At 38.0% G+C, this 17,923-nt stretch overlaps 1 protein-coding gene across 1 annotated transcript; it reads right to left on the bottom strand.

The window, feature by feature from the left end:
• Positions 1–6,168: 6,168 nt before the first annotated feature.
• Positions 6,169–15,806, bottom strand: LOC116255958 (casein kinase 1-like protein 2). Its single transcript, XM_031632052.2, has 14 exons — positions 15,232–15,806; positions 15,095–15,135; positions 11,413–11,482; positions 11,129–11,277; positions 10,960–11,055; positions 10,823–10,893; positions 8,844–8,905; positions 8,601–8,664; positions 8,428–8,512; positions 8,205–8,331; positions 8,005–8,087; positions 7,867–7,927; positions 7,243–7,382; positions 6,169–6,732 (listed from the first exon to the last, which is right to left on the bottom strand). Exons 1-14 carry the CDS (start codon positions 15,305–15,307, stop codon positions 6,436–6,438), a joined length of 1,422 nt encoding a protein of 473 aa, XP_031487912.1. The 5' UTR covers positions 15,308–15,806; the 3' UTR covers positions 6,169–6,435.
• Positions 15,807–17,923: the final 2,117 nt, after the last annotated feature.

Raw genomic sequence — 17,923 nt, 5'->3', positions numbered from 1 at the left:
CATAATTCCAGTCTAAATTCTTTTGCTTGTCAAGATGCCTAATCAATATAGTATTCCTTCATCATGCGCCATATTTGATTATAAGCTAGTAAAAGCTGCCTGCTCCCTTTCTGTCCAACTGTGCTTAGTATTAATTTGATCCTGGATTAAATCAATTACTAATGGCAGCATTCCTTTTGACAGGAGTTTTTCCCCGAAAATTCTATGGCCTTGAACTTATCTTTCCCCTAAAGGATCCTCAATGATCGACCACATGCCAGTGAATTTTACAGTCTACCAACAATTTCCTGAGGTCTTTTTTGGAAAAATAGGGAATCTGCAACAAGGGACATGCCTTTAGTCGATTTGGAATCAAAACCTGCAATCATTTGAGAGCAAGAATGAAGAATGATAATCACACTCTTAGGAAACATATATTCATTTGCAGCTTTAAGATTTTAATTTGGATACTAAGCTGAAAGAATGCTGCAGCCATAAACTACGGTATATTTTCTTGAACATGGGATGATGATTCCTGAATTCACAATCGTTTAATCATGCTGCTTTTCTAACTCCAAATATATTCAATTTTAACTGAAACTGACGCCGCTAACAACCTTAATTGATGAGTTAACCTTGACATGAGCTCGGACAAGGCAGGTTGAGTCTAGAAAAACTGAACCCAAGATGTGCTTAGTTAGTACCTGACTGATTACACCTGCCCTTACTAATTTGGCTCCCACCCAACCAATCAGTTTCAATATCTTATTTATGCAGCTCCCACTGTACTGACGACTTGGCCAACTAAATACAAGTATACAAGTGTTATGCATTTTGCCTCTCTCTCTTTCATATACACATGAATAAATATATAACTAGGTCCATGGTTTCCAATTACATATTGACTAATTAGTTAAGGTCGCAAACGGATGAACAATCTGATCAAGTCTACAATTTGATCAAACATGTAGAACATGTTAGACTAGATATACTCACACTGGATAGAGGTTTGCATAAATGAAAGTGTCCGCATGCTTTTTACGTCACATGCAGATCAAATTACCTCGTGAGGTTTGCACATATAAAGGATCCAGGTTCAATTTTCATCATGTTACAAGCACCTGATCTAGTTAATACTTGATGTGGTGGTGTTCTAAACATGAATTTGAATTCAGATTTCTATTAACCATATCAATGCTTTAGCAGCCTGTTTGAACTCTGGCAGCATTTGGTAACCTCCAATTTAGGATCCAAGGTGATTTGAGAACTGAGGATGAAAATCCACTGGTCATCTAAATAACGGATTTCACAGCAATATGGGTCTCAAATCACCACAGATCTTAGTTCCAAGGCTAACAAAACGCAGACTGTAGATTTGGTTCATGAAATTCATCATGGTTCCTATCAAGACACTCACCAGACACCAATCTATATATAGCAAGCAGTAAGATCAGTTTCTTCTGCCCCGAAGGCTGGATGTTGGTGCACTGATGGGGCCAGTGGCCAGTAGGCAGTAGGCAGTTGGTTGCTAGTTCGAATCAAGGTGCATGCACCACCTCTATGCCGCAAATAAGGAGAAAGCAATACACTAGTTGACATGCAGCTATTATAGGTGCAACCCCGAGGCACCAACACAGCTCTAGACTCTGGGGTGGCCTTCTGTCTTCACTCTGGCAGACAGATTCTCTTCCTGCTCACCCGGAAAGCGGTTTCTACCGCAAGTTTATTTCAGTGAAAAGCTATAACCCAAACTTATAAACCATATGACAATGTGCACGCTTCTCTCTCTCTCTCTCTCTCTCGATGAGAAATGTACTCCTTAAACTAATGACAATCTGACACTCGCACCATTCTGATAGAATAAATGGAAGTCAGTAACTCTTTTTCTTCTTCTTTTCCAAAAGTAAGAAACTTGAACAATCGAATGAGATCGTCAAGAATTTAGATTGTTCTTTAGCAGGACCAGTCAAAACACTAAACAGGTCGAACTCATTTTTCTCATCGTGCCAGATTTAATGGACGACATCTTGATTGATTTAACAATCTCACGAAATCTGATAAACTACTGCCTTGCAACAGAGGTTACTGCTTTTTACCTTTGTTGCTGGCTATCCTTCAAAACATTTATTAATCCTTCTCCTGAAACATTAACAAGAGAAACTAGAGGAGATCCAGAGAGAGTTTAGCGATTAGGGGAACCATAGATAGGACTAGAAAATTAATATTGGTCGCATGACAAACGGGTCGGATCCTACATATGATATTGGATCAATTCATTACCATCTGCAGATCTGAGCCTGCGCACCTTAACTCCTCCCCAAAACCGCACGCCCTAATACAGCAAGCCCATTGTGGATCACTAATGGCCCTACAGTTGAGGGATCAGAGACCCCAATATAGGACCAAGAACGTCGTTTCAAGGGATCAACATCCGTCGCCGAACAGTGTAGATAGAATCCTTGCTAGCCTGTCCATTTATAGGTTCCTGATTGGAATATATCCGAAGCCAACAGCCCCCAGATTTGGATTGTGAATCAACCATCCACAAGAAAATGAACAAATTTAACATACCAAATGATATATATATATGTATATATATATATATATATATATATATATATATATATATATAGCTCTGTGATGGAACAACCATCATACAACCAGAGAGATGTTCATGTCCGCTAAGCACCAGCTTGTGACAGGGGTTGACACTTGACATCCTCCCATGCTCCCTCCTGTCCTTGACTTCAACCATAGGGGCATTTTCTGAACTTCTCATCCCTAAAAATAACTACCACCATGAATATAGAGCCCTTGCAATCAGATGAGAAGAAGGGAGACACATATTCCCCACAGGGAGGGAGAGAACGAGAGAGAGAGAGAGAGAGAGAGAGAGCTTCTTCGATCTTCTTGATTTGTGTTTTACCATGAACTTGTGGAGTCATTCCCCAGGAACCCATCAGCTTCAAATGCCATCGTGATTCTGGTTATCATGCAACACTGATTGTTTCGATCATCAGCATCATCCATCGGCAGCTAGCTATGGCGCTGATATTCTTCCTCTGTGCGTCCAAGCCACGTAAACCTGTACCACCGCCGACGCCATCGTCCGAAGAATCGAATACAACGACGTCGACGGAGACGACGCCGCCACCGTCGCAAGTGATCGTGCACGACGACCAGGAGATCAGGATCCCGCTGCCACCGCCACCGCCGATGAATCTCAACAGCACCATGACCCGGGCGTCCAGCTGCGTGCACAGGGGAGATGGCGGCAAGAAGAGGCTGATGGTGAGCCTCAGCCAGAGGCTCACAAGAAACTGGACGAGAAGCGAAAGGAGAGTGGGAGGGAGGGCGGCGTCGAAGACGATGGATGAGGGAGAGTTGATATGGAAGAAACAGATCATCTTGGGGGAGAAATGCAAGGTCCCCAGCGGTGCGGAGGAGGAGGAGGAGGTTGTGTATGATGGTAAGGGGAATAAGGTCGAAACCTACCATCCAAGGACATCAGGCAGATCTCAGCCTCCATCACGTACAAATTCTTCCATTGATTTTTGAGACCACCTCTCTCTCGCTCTTTCTCTTCCTCTCTCAGTTTTATGTGTTCTGGTCTCTAATCTCATGTAAGAAACAAAGAAAAGAGAAAGAAGACATGAAAAATTCATTGAATCCGGTTGTTGCATTCTCTTGCTTCTTTCTTTCAATCAGGTTGTTCTGCAAATATGACGCTTGCCATGGCAACCAATATAGAGGTTTGTAGCTTTGAGCACCATAGGAAACCCGCCGTTTTCTTTTCTTTTGTTCCTTTTTATGAAGCTTGCTTTCGTGCCCCCGTTTCACTTCCCGTTTCATAAGCCTCGATGGGTTCAGATGCCATTCTAAATTAGAGCGAGTTGCGTGCGCCGTTGTGAGTGCGCTATGTATATTACATAAGGGCTATCTATATTAAGGGACATTTTAGTATTTTTCTAAAAAGTATGGCTTTTATAATTTTTTAAATTTTTTCGATTTTCATTTTTGTCTCTTCAACAAGTTTTTTTTTTTTTTTTTTTTGTATATGGAGGTATTTTTATCGTAACTATATAACGAATATAACCAGGTTTAATTGTAAATGTAATATTTTTCATAACATTTTATTCCCGGCCTCTAGTTTTTCTTATCATTTAGTAATACGTACAATTTAGTTGTACAACACTGGCCTTAATTTCATATTCGGACAGCCTTAATGAAATAATATAAGACGACAGACTGGATAAATTCTTATAAGAAACGATAGGAGCGAATTGTAGCACTTGTCGATATCCCACTAGCCGTTAGAGATGCTCATTAACCATTTTTTTTTGGCCCTTAGCAGTGTTAGGACTTGAGGTTCGTAGATCACGTCGTCAACAAACGACCAAGAAAAGCCATAGTGAGCAGACAGATCTTCCCCTGATGTTGAGGAAGTGATAAGGAGACGGACACCCAGACCTTCATAGTTAGTATTTCAAGAGGGAAGCCATAGCCTCTCTCTCTCTTCATCAATTTAATTTCCGAAAATGTTAGGCTTCTGAGGCAAGTTGGTCCTGTCTCTCCAAGTGACGGATAGGACAACCTGGTTGGGCGGCCTGTATTAACCACTTACTCTGATACTCTGTTCAAGTCTTGGAGGGTGCTATCAGAAGTGATAATATTGGCATCAAGGGTGCTGTTGCCGCAAGTGGATCGGTTCTTGTCCTTCCCCCCTTCCTTCACTACCCACCCCCTTCTCCTCTCTCTCTCTCTCTCTCTCTCTACATATATATATATATATATATATATATATATATACACACACACACACACACACACACACACAAAGAACCCCTTACTTCTATGGTGGTGAAAACTAATGATCTTCTAAGAGCCTCTGATTCGTGATACTACTATAAATACATCTCTTATTCTCTTATGCAGGTCTCACCTGCTTGGCCAATTTTCTCATGCTAGCCTGAATCCTAAATTTCATGAACTTGGTCATTCTGACATGCTTGGAATTTTAAAGCCAGTAGTCAATGAAAAGGAAAGGCATTTGTGTGCTTTGAATTTCAGATCTGTTTCTTAGATGCCTAACTCCATCCGCTTTGAAAGAGCTACCTACTGATGGTTTGCTTTGGAAACTGTCGACTCCCTCTTAAGAGTTCTCGTCTTCATTCCAGCTCTTATATGCGTTGTTCTGTATATTTGCGATTCTATTCACTAATTAATGACTATTCCACTGATCCTTTTGTTGTTTTCTGTTATCCCATACGGCCTGCTGGCTTGTAATTATGGTTTAAAACAGACAAACTCGTTTAAAATCCTAATTAGTCAGTTGGCCATGTCCGATCAGTGGGTTCAAATTGATACTCAAGGAGTGCGCCAAAATCTCTGGAACTAACTTCATCCAATCCCTTGGGTCTCTCGTTGCAAATTTTGCAGCTAGATGTCGTGACCAACAATTTTTTCTGCAAACATAGTACAACTATTTTTAAAGTTAGGGACTAATTATCTTATGTTTTTTTTAAGCAAAAACATGTTGTTCGTAAATTATATCTTCTCCTGAATTATATGTTCTAAGAATATGTGTTCCACAAACAGAACGTTCTTGTAAACACCCTCCAAATGACCATCGGTCACACGTAAAAGGGAGGAAAGAAAATGTCCACAGGTGAAAGATTGGTAAAATATGAAGTTGGTACACCTATCTATCTGGGCAAAATAAGTCCCTCAGCTACCGTCTGCCTGGTTTTCTTTGTCTCCTATATAAGTACTCTGTCTCAATCCCACGCCAAGGTAGGCCTCCAATGAAAATAAAATATATCATAGTTAAGATCAAGGGAACGTTTGCATTGCACCTTCATCAAACCCAGTTTTGTAAAAACTGTCTTGTTAACACTAACATTTTTTTAACGAGTTTTAAAAACTTTGCTTATGTGTCTAGGTGACAAATCTAAAACCTGGTTCTCAATAACCTGCTCCTTCACAAAACCGGGCTGCTTCCTTTTACAAAACCAGGTCTTGTCAAAACTGGATTTTCCTTCAAACACTTTGAAAATCTGATTATAAAGGTTAAACTAAGTTTTTCCTTTTTCCAAAACCAAGTTTTGGAGTGTCATCCAAACACCCCCAAATTGGTTACTTACCCTTTCAGTTGGAACAATCTGGGTAAAGTAGATCAAAACAAAGAAGCAACAGAAATTGTGCCCTATCAACCGGCGGTATATTAACAGAAGACTTTGGTTGGCTCACCAGACCCGTTTTCTCCTTTTTTCATTTATTACAGGTCTCGAGAGCCGAATTAATTTATTTTCATGTTCAAACCATCCCCCTCACCATCACCGGAAAAACAAAATTAAATTTTGAAAAAAAGAAGAAGAAAATACCCCGTCCTAAGGGAATGGTACACCAGAAAGATTTACAGTCTGCTTGTGCAGAAAATGCAACATAATGGATATACTAATACATCCTCTCCTTCTCCGTATCGAAATTCAGACATTCCATGCCTTTGAGAGTAGATTCATAGTTCTTAATGTTGGTGGTGTTCCTGCCTGATGATGTACGTTTCTGTTCAGACGAACCAACAGGTGACCCCCTCTGCCCACTGACTATCCTGCGAAACCCACCTGGACTTGCATCTGCAGTTCTGGGACGAGAAGGATCGGCTTCACTCCCTAACATAGCATCTCGACTGCTAGAGACAGCAGCACGCCTTGATGAGCCCCCAGACCTACCTATATACGCGGAAGTTGCTAGCTGCAAATCCAAACAAAATGGTGGTCAATGTACACGCCCAAATCTGAAGTCAGTAACTTTATTCGTTGTACATCAATAACTGCTTGAACTTGCCACACTGGTGAAATCAAACAAATATCAGCATTAGAAAGGACACAGGAACAATTTCCCCAAAAGTGCTCATGTAACGTCAACAAAATATGTATCAGAAGAAGCTCATGACTTTGTTCATTAGAATGACAATAAGGAAAGAAAAGGAAAACCAAAGAATAAAGCAAAATGAGGCTAGGAAGATCCATTCACGGTAAAAACCAAAATCAAGGAAATTGCTCTGCTGGTTGTCCTTTCAAAACCAAAGATCAGAAACTCATGACTGAGAAAGCCACCTGATGACATGGCTTATTGCACTTTTTCCTAAGTATCCTTGCATGCCGCATTTTCCTTCGGCAATCTTAACAAATTCCTACTTTATAGATGAACTACATGAACCACCTGTACAAGAATATGAAGTACAGAACTTGTCAAGCTCACCATCTCTTTGTTGACCATCGCTTCACCTGAAACTGGATTTTTCTGCTTCATTAAGCTACCAGAATTGCCAGCCAGCCCTGATGCCCTCCGACGAGAAGGATCAAATCCAGACCAACCAGTTGTTCTTCCTTCTTCAGCACCTGGACAATGTAAGACAAAACAGCACCTGCTTTCATACCTAAAAGTCAATGCTTGATGAGGCATGCTTCTGTATGTAATATGAGATCTCTAGACTATAGGAGATTAAAACTTTTCAGCTTCGTCAACGTGTGACCAAACTTGATGAACATCCAAGACATGATTAAAATTTATAAAGACACTTTAATGTGCTGAAAACAAAAAAAAAATGGAGGAGATAAGCAGAAGTTCCAAATTCATCTTGGTGGAGAACTGAACTAAGACTTGAATCCCAGTGGAGCTTCTTTTAGACACATTAGCCACAAAATTAATAAATCAGAAAGGAAAAGCAAAAAAAATGAAGAAAATGAAAACTGCTCGCGTAACTTCTATATTAGAGGTTAAGTTGATTCGGGAAGGTCATATCATATTAATTCAAAAGTTCATAGTGTCCACTTTTCCCATATATCATAGAAACTCAAGCAGGAAATGCATTATCAAGCATACCAGATTGTCGATCAGCATTAGCAGCAGGAGTTACGCCAGAACTTGTTCCAGCAACAGCACCCTGGAAAAGAGGAAAAGGACGATCTTACAACCAGGAGTACAACAAACACTTACTAGTTGAGCACAACAGGTACTTACAAGAGCACGTGGAGGACCACTTGCAATCTGGGATTGCTGATATTTCAAAATTGTCCAGTCAAATACATAATCAAACTGAAAACCTACAACATCAGACGCAGAAAAAAATGATTATTATGATCATCCGACATCTGGCATGCAGTAGTTATGCTTGTAAGGCATAGGAACCTCAAGAACTACATCTGCAATATGTAGCAAACCTTCTCGAATAAAAAGATCACGGAATATTCTCTTCAGATAAGCATAGTCCGGCTTGTCATCAAAACGCAATGAACGACAGTAATGAAAATATGAAGCAAATTCCGATGGGTAGCATCTGCACAAGGACTGGCAGATTATTTCAGTGTTAGTTAGTTCAATTGTATGCATGACAGTAGATGCAGATATATGATGATATATAGAACAAGTGTTTAGTATATGTACCTCAATAGAAGTAGCAACCTTTTTCTCACTGATTTTCTCATATTTTTGCTTTTTGGTTCCTGCCTTAAGACCTTGCCATGGAAGACTGCAAAAGCACATGGATGGAGGATCAAACAGGGCAAAAGGATAGCAAATAGCCTTTTAAATAAGAAAGAATTGTATAGATTTCACACCTTCCCCTCAAGAAATACATTAGAACATATCCCAGAGATTCTAGATCATCCCTTCGACTTTGTTCTTCAGAAGCCAATAAAACAAATAAGTAAATAACATCAGTTAATACATCTTATGTACATGGTAAAAGCATGAAGGATATGCCTGAAACTTCGACAAGGGAAAATAATGGTTACAAATACGCAAGAAAGTGACATATCAAATCCAGAAACCTAAAGAAGCTAGTCAAAGTCGGGACATACCAATGCCCAGATGGGTGTCCACGCTTGCATATCTTGCTGTTCCAGTCAAATTCTTATTCTCTCTACATTATTATGAATATCAGCACATAAGTCAATTATGCAACTTAAAAAGAAATACTAGTAATTCATGAACCATAGTAAATATCAAACACCAAAAGAACAGAAAGAACTAAGGCCCATGCTGATAAAAACACAAACAGCATAATGAAAAAACCTTCAATGACAAGAAGTACAAAAAAGTGGAATCCATGCTCAAGTAGAAAGGATCCATTGTTTTGAATTACATGACAAGCCTGAAAAATTATGAGAACTCTATTATCTAAACATTTCATCCAGACACACATTCTGTATTGTCAACCTGGGCAACAAGTTGCTAGACTAGTCCATGACTTAAAATGGGCCATGTTCCAATAGCTGGCTTCCAATAGTTGACTGACTAGTATGACAGGTCTGATGGTCCCTAACAGTCATCTAGTGGCTAGTAGGTTTCTGGATCATAAGCTACGTCACATGGGTGCACCTAAACAGCTGCTGCACCAGCGTCGACACAACACAGGTTCTGGTGCAGTTCCGACATGGCACCAAATGCATCAATATGAGTCAGGGCAAAACTGACCATTTTAGATGCAGACCCAACTCAATTAGCCCTAATATAAAAATTTATAATGACTAAATTGTAAATATAAATAAATAAAGCTATCAAACAGTTAATTAACTATATAACAAATTTTGTATATATGTATATTTGCTCGTTGCACCCAGCACCCATGTGACATAGGTCATAGGCACATCTATTAGACTCAACAGTCAATCATTTTCCCAATTTTCTCATATATATATATATATATATATATATATATATATATATACAATGAAGATCAGAAATGTAAATCAAATTCTAGAACGATGTTAGCTCTATCTGCTCAATGAATCCAATCTAGGCATCACCTTTTCCTGATTTTTTATGCTAATCTTGTCATGTCATACATTAAACATCCATCATATGGTTCGATTTACAAAATAACGTTCAAACTACGAGGCACACCTAGGGGGCTCAATCTAACAATCCTCAATACACAAAGATTGTGTGTGTGTATGACTGTATGTGTGAGCACTAATCCCAACCATTCACTTTATATGATCAGACGGCTCACAAATAGACATGTGTAAACACACCTTTTCAAAAAATGTTATATAAACAAACTAGTATCTACCAGTGCCTAAAGACTAGCCACAGTCAACCAATTTGATTCAGCTAAGCCAGTTATCAACCTGGTCAAAAGAAGTCAAAAAATTTAGCTTGAGGGGGAGTGTTGAGAATGGTGCCATAAAGTAGTAGTATTTGGTAAATACTTAGGAGTTGTGCTTGTTTCATATTTTCAGATGTTGCGGGGTGCCTTTAATAATTTTGTTTTATTCGAGAACCTTTTTATAATTTTATTTATTGACTCTAATTCCTTATTAACAAGGGATTAGGGCGAGTGTAATTGATCGATTCTCTTTCTTCTCCATATCTCTTGGGACAGTTTTAACATGAATAGCTGAGGAATAGAAGACAGTTCTCCATGGGGTGCTGGATGTTCTCCATGGGGTGCTGGATGTTCGTCTTCATAGCTGGTCTCAGATGTACATTTTTCACATTAAAGGAAATTGGGCAGAAACAAAGGTCTGAAGACTGGTTTGGCATAGCTAAAACCAGCAGGTTGAGAAATTTTTCTTTTTTTTGGGACTGGTTACTGACCCAGGTTGAGAACACATGATCTCACATACCTAAACCTGTATATGTATCATATTTACTGAACAGTACTTTCATTTCTACTAGAAATTAAAGAAAATACAAAGCAAACTTGTATGCAACAAAACCATTACTCAATGCACAACAGACATGCTAAATATCTCTAGCTGATAAAAAAAACTCAACTAAAAGCTGTCAAAATATACACAATTTAAAATCCCAAACTTAATGTGATTCATCTTACCTGTAAGGAATATGTTGGTGGGTTGTAGAATCCCTGTACTTCTTAGCAAGGCCAAAATCAATAATGTAAACCTGCAGGATGATAATATGTTACTTCACCCCGTCTAATAAGTAGAATCAGCTATCTAAACTGTGTACCTGATTCGCTCTCCTCCCCAAGCCCATAAGAAAATTGTCAGGTTTTATATCTCGGTGAAGAAAGCTCTTTGCATGAACAAATTCAACTCGATTGATCTAATTCAAAATGAAGGAGTTAATATCAATCATGAACACAATCTCAACCTAAAAAGCTAAGAGTAAGCAATACCATCTGATCTGCAAGCATCAAAACAGATTTCAGTGAAAGCTTCCTACTGCAGAAGGTGAAAAGGTCTTCAAGACTTGGCCCTAACAGATCCATCACAAGCACATTGTAGTCCCCTTCAACTCCATACCATCTAACGTTTGGAATTCCAGCTATAATCATATGAAATGTTTCTGGAAAAGTTAGCAACTAAAAGACTAGTGCAGAAATACACAAACACACAAACACACACACACACACACACACACACATCACACATAAAAAGAAGGAAACAGTATTTTCATTACTTCCTCCTTGAAGTATTCTGTACAACTTTGACTCGTATAACAACTGAGGATGCTTAGTCTTCACACTTTCCTGTCAAAAGGAAACGCAGAATGAAAAAAATTTGCTTCAGAGACAAGTAAGCAACATCCTTAATGTAGTTAAGTTCATGCAGGCTGATGAACCAAAATCACAAGCAAAAGATACTCAAAGCGGCAGATCTAAAGCAAAACCAATTGACCTTAATAGGAAGGTGTATTGAAGATAAAGAATGTGACCAAAATGCATACAAGGCTCCAACTATATTGTTAATGCGCCGTCTCAGCCATGCCTAAGCGTGGACCAGGCACCAGTCCACACCTGTCGCCTAAGTCCATCACTTGGGCGATGGGTGTGGGGCTGGCACCTAGGTGCGCCTAGGATGGACTAGGCGCCAGCACGCCTAGTCCATGGGAAGATATGTACTGATTTTCACAAGCAGTATAAGGTATATTATATGTTATATATACAATTTGTTGTAATGTATATTATATGTACTGTTCTGATACGATTTTTGTTTGAAATGATTCAAATGAAATAGTCTATAAGGTACTACATAAAATGGATTTCAATTCATAAAAGGATATACAGTTATTTACAACAGAACTCGTATTTAGTTTTTCTATTGCAGTACTTTATCTAGAGAAACTGTTGTTTTAGAGTCAGAATGTTTTAGGTATGTGTCTGGCATTGGATTCTGATGGGATCTGATCCTAAGAAATGCAAGCATTGTGTCCAGTATGTAAACAAAAATGATGTGTCTTCTTTTGTGTATCAAACTAATGCATCGGCTAGAACAGAACAGAACAGTTTTCCAGTATATAAACAAACTGGAAACGTACTGTTAATCTGCCATGTAAACAAGAGTATAACAGTTTTTCATGTTTTGCTTTTTGGCTTTACTTACAAAGTGTAATCATTCAATTGGAACATAACAGAATAGTTTTTCATGTTTTACATTTTTGTACTACACATGTCTGTGTTAGTGGTCACAGGCACACCTGGAATAGAAGCTTACAGTTCAGTTAGTAAGTACATAATTTTGTTATGTAATAGTTAACATAACTAAAAAAATTAATAAAAAAAATCAGTTGCCTTTTTTGCCTTAGCGCTGCCAGGGCCTTGACAAGATAGGGCTTAAACAATATACAAAGAATATGAAAAAGGACAACAACAACAATAATTTGATGTCACCATATAATACCTAATAATTTATGGGTACAAGTTGATTTGTACCATTTATTGGACTACCTCCTGAGTCCCTTCGTAGCTCCTACTACTTGGACCTGTCCTTCCAGTTTTATTGTGGAGATCATTTTTTGTCAAATCTACCTAACCACTACGTTCCTTACACCAGAAGCATCTTCCAGATAACCCATCGAGGGTATAGGTTTACATTTACAATAAAGCATTGCACAAAAATAATTCTTGGGTTTTCAACAGCAAAGTTTTTCTCGGGTATTTTTCAGAAAAATTGGTTTTCCTCCAGAAAATCTTGGCAATTTTTAAAAAGGAAAAAACATCCAAGAAACTAGGTAAAAAATAAAAATAAAGTAAATGAGAAACTAATAAAAAGACATAAAAATAACTAGATGAAATGATAAAAATTAATGTTTCAATGATGATAAAACTGAAGACAAATAATCTAGTTTAACTTTAAAGTTTAATCCATGATAATATTGACGCCAAAAAATGAGGAAAATGAACATGGGGAGCAAAGCACCCCAAGTGACATAGAATACATGTGTATAAATACATACATACACATATTTTTTATATATATATATATGGCAGTGTTGTAAAAACTGGCTTCTGACTCATATGAAAAGCCTTGAAAACCGTTGCATATGAGTGATATGCATCATTTTGCATCAGCATGTAGATGTAGATGGCTTAAATTTTTTAATCATCTTCTAGGCATTTTTCATCAACTTATCTGCCCGTTTCGGCAGAGTCAGCTTCATACTGGCACATTTTTGAAAGGGCCTTGGGCCCCATATTGCATCAGCAAGGTGCCGACATGATATATACCAATATGGACCGATATGCTCTGATATTGATGAAATGATCCCATGTGCAAGTGTCTACCTTTCTAAACTTTGCCCATGCTGATACTTCAATACCTACAGTCATTAAACTCCATGTAACACAACTATAAAATAACTTCCACAAGGAAACTAGGTTTACTTTCATATTTAGCAGCTCGCGAGTAGTTTTTGAGCTTTAGCAGAGGCTTTAATAATAAAGAAAACAAAAGCAAAAGAAAAAGTGCAGGCACCACGCAGCAATTTAAAATTTTAAACTTTTCCTGGAGAATAACACCTGTCACCCAATAAAGTGATCATATTGAACTCAGAGAAGTTATCTAGGGTAAAATATTGTTACCACCCAAAATCCAATCTCACATTACCTTCTCTTAGAACGTCAACCAAACCACTCTTTCTTTATCTCGCTCTTAGCCCAAGGAACAAAGATTTGCAACCCTGTGGAGTTGCATCAAAAGAAGAACTTAACTCATGTGAACTCTCACTCATCTATAGCTTCAGGTATGTATACTTGAACTAAAGTCATCCTACATAGTGTTCTACTTCTTAATGAAACAGAATCCCAACCAACAACACTTTTTAATATATGGCCAAATGCCATAAATTCTGCTCCTTAATATACAACATTTCCCCTTGCCAGCTGGCTTGCTTTTGCATGGGGAAGATTTTAATCTGCTGCTTTCATAGACTCTCCAGTTTCTAATCATGGGCAATCTTGCATGGTGTACTACTGAAAGTAGCACATATGGTCCATCAAATGTCAAGGCTATTTCCACAAACACAAACAGTACATCACTCCTGCAAATGCAACATGGTGTTCAACTGCGTATTTTTAAGCCTTTGTATAAATGGCCCCTGACTTATGACCAAGTTGCAAAATTTTCCCTGCATATATGATTTCCTAAAACTTGACATGGTCATGCTTCCTATAGAGAGTGAGTTACTTAACCGTGCAACAAGAAATTACACATTTCTCAAAATAAATGCATTCCCAAAAAACGCAACCGTTGATAGGACGGTCAGATAACAAGTACAATTCCTGTTCCCGGTCCAAATCACGCAAGCTCTTCATCCACATCTCCGTGGATGATCAGGTGCATCAGAAACTTAAGCCAAAAGGAGGTGAAAATTTTGTCGCAAAGACTACATGGTTCCTACAAAAGCCGGGGGAGGAGTGAAAAAAAGCGACAACGAAGTCAACCGCATACAGGAACAGTGATCTCTATTTAAACAAAGAGATACTCGACGATCAAAGAAGTGCATCATCTACACGATAAGATATCTGATTCACTAATCATCAAAGGAGTGCTACGCTACGTGTAACGTGAGCCAATGCGAAAGCCGAAAGCAAGTCGGACAATGATCAAGAGCGCGTATTGAGTTGTCAGGCCGATCAGATGTCGCAGAAAAAGGTCAAATTGTCGACAATTAGAAAACGTCGCAACCAAAAACCATCACCAGCAAAAATAAGAGCCAAAAAAGGATTATTCCAATGAGACCAAACAAAAGAAACGAACAATAAAAAATCTTCCACCACCATCAATACAGAAAAAAGAGAAGAACAATAACAAAATTCAAATATGCAAGCAAAAACACCAAACAACAAAAACGTATATCTTACGAGCTTAATGGCGACTTCCTCATTAGTTTGGATATTTGTTCCTGAAAAGGATAAATTAACAAAATCAAAACGCGAGTCGTCACCTTAAAGCAAATCAATAACAACAGAGCTTTCAAGAAAGGCAAAGGGAAACGAACCAAGGTAGATCTCTCCGAACGAGCCGCCCCCAATCTTACGACCGAGGCGATACTTGTTGCCAACGCGAGGCTCCATCACGATTCTCAGTCAAAAGACAATTCCCCAATTAAAACAAACAACCCCAACCCCCTCACACCCAAACACCCAAAGGAAAAACCAGACTCACAACATATATGTCTCTTACAACATCAACCTATCAACGAATCCCACGAAGACAAGGACGGTAAGAACCATTTACGGGTCAATCAGACGACACCAGATCGATTTACTCCATCGGAGAAGGCTCCCGCCAGAATCGCGCCAAATTCAGGCCGATCGACGCCCATCGGTAGACGATCGCTGCAATTGCAAGCGAGGGAAAGAAGACATGAAAAATGGATGAGAGAAGATGGCTAGATCGCTAGAGGATCTAGGGGCTTCGAGCAGGCGACAGCCCGCGGAGATCGGGCGAAGCCATTGCGGAAGGAGACGAAGAATACAAAGGAGATGATGATAGACGACGACTCTCTCTCTCTCTCTCTCTCTCTCTCTCTCTCTCTCTATATATCAAATAACGCGGAGTCTGTGATCCCCTTCCTTCGCAACGAGGAGGACAGTCGTTCTTTTAATATATCTTTTATTTTTCTTTTGTTTCTTCTCACCGGGACACGAAATCTGACACTTACATATTTAATCAATTCGAGTCGTTTAAGTAACAATCTTAGCAAAATCGTTTCCAATTAATACGCCCAGAATTCCTTTTTCATTTTCATTTTAAATTAATTTAAATTAGTTTTAGTTAGTTACTTTAATTACACAAAATCGAAAAAATAAAAGAACGGAGGATTCAAATCTGTCTCACATAGATGTAATGGTTAAAAAATAAAATTTTGTTCCTAAAAGCATTATAATTTATTTTTAGAGGTACCATGAATACATTAAAAAGTACCATAAACCATCACTAATGTTTGACGATAACTATTTTTTAAAAATAATTTTTCAATTTTTAGCCATAATGGATTCCGTCTCAAATTCCTAACCAAGTCAAGATTACGGTGACTTGGTCAGGGACAAAACAAAACTCTACTTAGTCAATTAGAATCAGTCGAGTCGACCAAGCTTTGAGATGGGCTCGGGCTGTCCAATTGGTTCATAAGATTTTCTTTAATAACATGGTAAATTTTTTTCCTAATTTGCATGATGCTAGTTAAGCGTGTTTTTTTATGATTATATGAAACAAATAAAAATTTGTTATTTTAAAGATGATATTAATGCTTATCAAGGAAAATTGAAATCGACCTAAGGTTGATGTTAACAGATGTCTACAAATTGAAAATTATCATTAAAAACAACTACCAACTTAAGAAAAAGCCAACTACGGATTAAGTGATCAAGCTAAAAGTAATAATAAAAGAAAAGTTATTGCTTATCGGCTTCATTTTTTGTCCAACCATTTCATTATGCAGATTGTAAGCTTACCAAAAGTATATCGGTCTTAATAATGACAATATTTTTAACAAAGGCTTCCTACTATAAAACATAAGGCGTTTGACTTTCTCCCTTTGATTGGAAGAAGGACAAGACTTTCAATATTAATCTTTTCTATTGTTGGCTTAATGTTAATAATTATATATATATATATATATATAACATTCAAATCTACCAAATGTCATTGTTGAAAGTGTAACACCTTAAAAAATTAGTCATGTATTAGGTGGTTGTTTTGGTTCCCAGTTTTTTCAGGGTTAAAACCGAAATTGTTAGGGAATGGGTTGGGATTCGCCAAACCAAGGGCTCAAGGCCAAGAACGGGATTGTTAGAGAAAGTGCTATAATTTGTTATTCAAAGTGTCATTCATCATTATCACACCATAAGGTGTTGGTGATTTTTTTTTTCATTGATAAATTTTTAATTTTTAATCATCCAGCAACATCTGACATTAGTAAATTTAACATTAGTAGATTTAAACTCTCTGATACAAGCCAATATGTTAAACGATAGTAATTTAAACTTAACTTAAATTTTAAGCCAATCCATCCATTGTTTTTTCTAGAGCATGTGGGAAACAAATATTTACAACACCAGTTACGCAGTTGTCTTAAAGCATTTTGACCAAATTAGATCTTAAAAGATGCATTCAATTAGGATCATTATGCTGTGCATAAATTCTTTAACCACATTTTTTTTTGGCGAATATCATTCTTAAAACTTGAAAAACACAAATAATTGTGACCGTTGAAATTCGTCAAAAAGCCAGTTCTATATCGTGATCTGCAAATGAATTTGTTCTGATGACATGACTTGGGCGATATTCAAGTGGTTAAATTTTGAAAAACCGACGTGAAAGAAAAGAATTTGCAAAATGGTGTAACATTGAAGAAGGGATCAACCAGAATGCTTCATGTGTTTTAGATCAGATACACATTAAGACTTTGCCATTGTGGCGTTTGCTAAATTTTTGGTGTTTCAACACATTATATGCAACAAGAGAAAGAAAGTGCAAAATTCTTTACTAGAGAGGTTTCTAATCCTTTACACTTGGCCTCCTAAATGTTATCCGTTCTTCTATTATATTGAATCAATTGAAGAAGAGAAGTATTCGAATTGAAGGAAATGCTTATTGGTATGGTGCTTCCTTTCGACAGCAGAAGCCCTTTGAAGGTTTTGGCACAGGTTCCGGCTGGGCATCGGGTCAGGTCACCAGTGGGTACT

This window comes from Nymphaea colorata, chromosome 6, assembly GCF_008831285.2.
Source record: "Nymphaea colorata isolate Beijing-Zhang1983 chromosome 6, ASM883128v2, whole genome shotgun sequence".
Taxonomy (NCBI): domain Eukaryota; kingdom Viridiplantae; phylum Streptophyta; class Magnoliopsida; order Nymphaeales; family Nymphaeaceae; genus Nymphaea; species Nymphaea colorata.
Note: the sequence above shows the minus strand (reverse complement) of the source record. Positions and strands in the feature narration are given on the sequence as shown.